We start from the raw sequence: 2895 nt of genomic DNA on the forward strand, positions 1-2895 counted from the left end.
ATCAAGAAAAACATTGATGGTTCTTATAGAAGCTATTTATAAAAAATAACAAATACGTGGTTTTATTATAAAATACTAGAATGAAATGCGAAGTATCAATTTAAATTTATTTTGCTTATTTTTTGACCAAAAGAGTTGAAATAGGAGAATCATTACTTGTATGAAACTAATTTCGAATAATACAATAAGTAAATATAAATAAAGCCCATAGAAGCTATTTACATTTTAGACAACTACGATGCAGATAATTTCAAATTGAACTTTTAGATAATTATGTCGCGTGCTCGGTTTTAGAAAGTTACCACTCATGTTATTATAAATCTATAAACGAGTAAATAGGAACATTGACATCTACACGAAATTGATAGTAAAAACCTTTTCTTTTGTTTTTTAGGAGATAATGAACTCATGTCGGCATTAGTAATCATTAATAAGATACAAAATAAGTTTTAAAAATAATTGTTTTGATGTTATCATCATTTCTTTCACCCAAAGAGACGTTGTAGAGTGAAACAATTGTGGCGGTTAATCAAACAGTTTTGAAGTTTTGTTTGATATTTGCGAAGTGTATTAAAATAGGGTTTTAACAACTTAGCACGTGGATTTTTTAATGTATTAGACAGATGATTCAGAGACTACACAGTATCAAAATCATTTTTTGTCCTTGCTGATTGTACATCTCCACAAAGTTGAAGTGGTTCGTGGCTGTGATGAAATATATGTATGCATAAACAAAGCAATAAGTATTACAAATTATTAAATTTGTAAGAGGCCGTAAATGATAATTTTTTTATCTAATTACAACATCTAGTATATGGGCTTTGTTTAATAGATAAATACAATATTAAATAAAATATAGCTTAAAATATCTACAATAAAACTTAAGGACCCAACATTTCCTTTTGTTATAGGACGTTTTGTTGCATCTAGATACATAAATAAAGGGTACTGATCTCAATTATTAACAGGATGATCTTAAGCAAACAAATAAATAACAACAAAATAATAACTTAAGCAAGCATTAACACTGGTTGGGTTACANAAGGACCCAACATTTCCTTTTGTTATAGGACGTTTTGTTGCATCTAGATACATAAATAAAGGGTACTGATCTCAATTATTAACAGGATGATCTTAAGCAAACAAATAAATAACAACAAAATAATAACTTAAGCAAGCATTAACACTGGTTGGGTTACAATCAGAAGGCTACGGTAGGTAAAGACAGCACGTACGAAGTGGATGTTGTCGCAATCGTATATTTTCTTTTGTTTAAATCAAATTGTTTGTTCACACATAAACCTTTTTACTTTATTATTAACCATGATTGCTGTTCAAATTTGATACAATATTTTTTTGTAGAAACTAGCAGTTTCGTTACAGAGAGTTAGCAAATCTAATCTAAGGAGTTAGTAGCAAAGCGTTTTGTTGTAGGGAATTCAATAGTTTTCAGTTTTCACATTTTTATAAAATAATTTCGTTTATTGTTAGTCAGTTCGTTTTCTTTCCATGTTAGAATTGATTCTTCGCGGTTTATTCAGTTTCATAACTAACTCATCGATTATTATACCACCGTATTAAATGAAGTGATTTTATGCTCTGTAGACGATGAATTATGTAAGATTTTTAATTAAACCAGATATGAGAATGGTTAATATTATCTACCGAAGATGGAAAATACTAATTATGAATGCTATTGTTTCAGATTTAGCAGTTTTTTTAAACAAAAAATATGTCGAACGAAAACACGTACATATATATATATATACCAGAAAAGAATAAATTATGTTTTTTCTTGTGTTATTGGGGTCGTTGGTTTAAATTCTAAAGTGCAATACAGAGGAATACGGTAATCAAGGGCCATTAAAACATTAGAATCTATTTGGTCATCGACTGTAATAATGCTGGTAAGAGTCAAAGCAACAAAGGCAATTTAGCCGTGCATGTCGTTTTTGCAATTTGTTTCCTACTTATGGTACTTACTCGTCGTTGTTTGTATTGGACTCAGACGTTGCTCCCTTCGGTTGTAAGGATTTTGCACTTTTTTCCGAGATTTTCTTCGAAAGCGTCGGTAACTCATTGCACAAAGTTTGCTTCATTTTAACTATTGTAGATACGTACTTAATGACAGCAAAAATAATAAACAAAAATATTAAAGTTGTTAAAATAAAAAAAAGGCACTTGTTTAGTTCAATATCAAATTGTGATTATTAGAAAGAGTTATAGTTTTTTCACAATTTCCCGATTTCGCCCAGTCACTTATCACCATATTGTGTTCGTTGTATTAACAAAACGCGGTATATTTTTTATGAATGAACGAATGGTCGACGACACTCGATCACCGAATGTAATAACACCATCCATACAACAACTTACGACGTCTGAACTGTAACTGACTTTAAATTAACTTGCGCCTAAAATGTGATTTAATTTGCTTGGTCAATAAAATTATAATTAGCGCTCGATGAGCAGCTCGATGTCCGATTGTGATATCGGAGATATTGTGAGGATCATCTCGAGCTTATCTTTTATTTATAGAAAGTGCCCTAGCCGTGTACTCATCGTCAGTACTGTACATAAACAATATAGTTTTTCTTCTCTGGAACAAAAGCACAGGGGGGGATTTAGGAAATGTTATGTTTGATCGCTCTTACACAAAAATTTATATCAGGGCAGAAAGTCCGTGTTTAGAAGGGGCAAAGGGGGTGCCTGCCTTGGGCACCAATCTGAGGGGGTGCAGAAAGAACTTGAAATTTTGAAACTGTTTTTTCCAAAAAGTGAATAATTTACACGGAGAAAACTAAATTTTTATAACAACGCAAAAATTATAATTTTCGATTGTAAATGACTGAATTTGCCATAGAAATAGTAGAATTTATTAGGTAACTTGTAATA

The 2895-nt window shown here is 30.8% G+C and overlaps 1 protein-coding gene across 1 annotated transcript in view; it reads right to left on the reverse strand.

Moving 5' to 3' along the window:
• LOC108734130 (MFS-type transporter SLC18B1) overlaps window positions 1-2537 on the reverse strand; it is an 11390-nt gene extending 8853 nt beyond the window's left edge. Inside the window, exon 1 of the mRNA XM_025978801.1 lies at window positions 1984-2537. Within this exon, the coding sequence (XP_025834586.1) occupies window positions 1984-2099 (116 nt within the window). The 5' untranslated portion in view covers window positions 2100-2537. The remainder of the gene's footprint in view (window positions 1-1983) is intronic.
• Between the last annotated feature and the right edge of the window lie 358 nt (window positions 2538-2895).

This window comes from Agrilus planipennis, unplaced genomic scaffold (assembly GCF_000699045.2).
Source record: "Agrilus planipennis isolate EAB-ADULT unplaced genomic scaffold, Apla_2.0 scaffold63, whole genome shotgun sequence".
NCBI lineage: Eukaryota > Metazoa > Arthropoda > Insecta > Coleoptera > Buprestidae > Agrilus > Agrilus planipennis.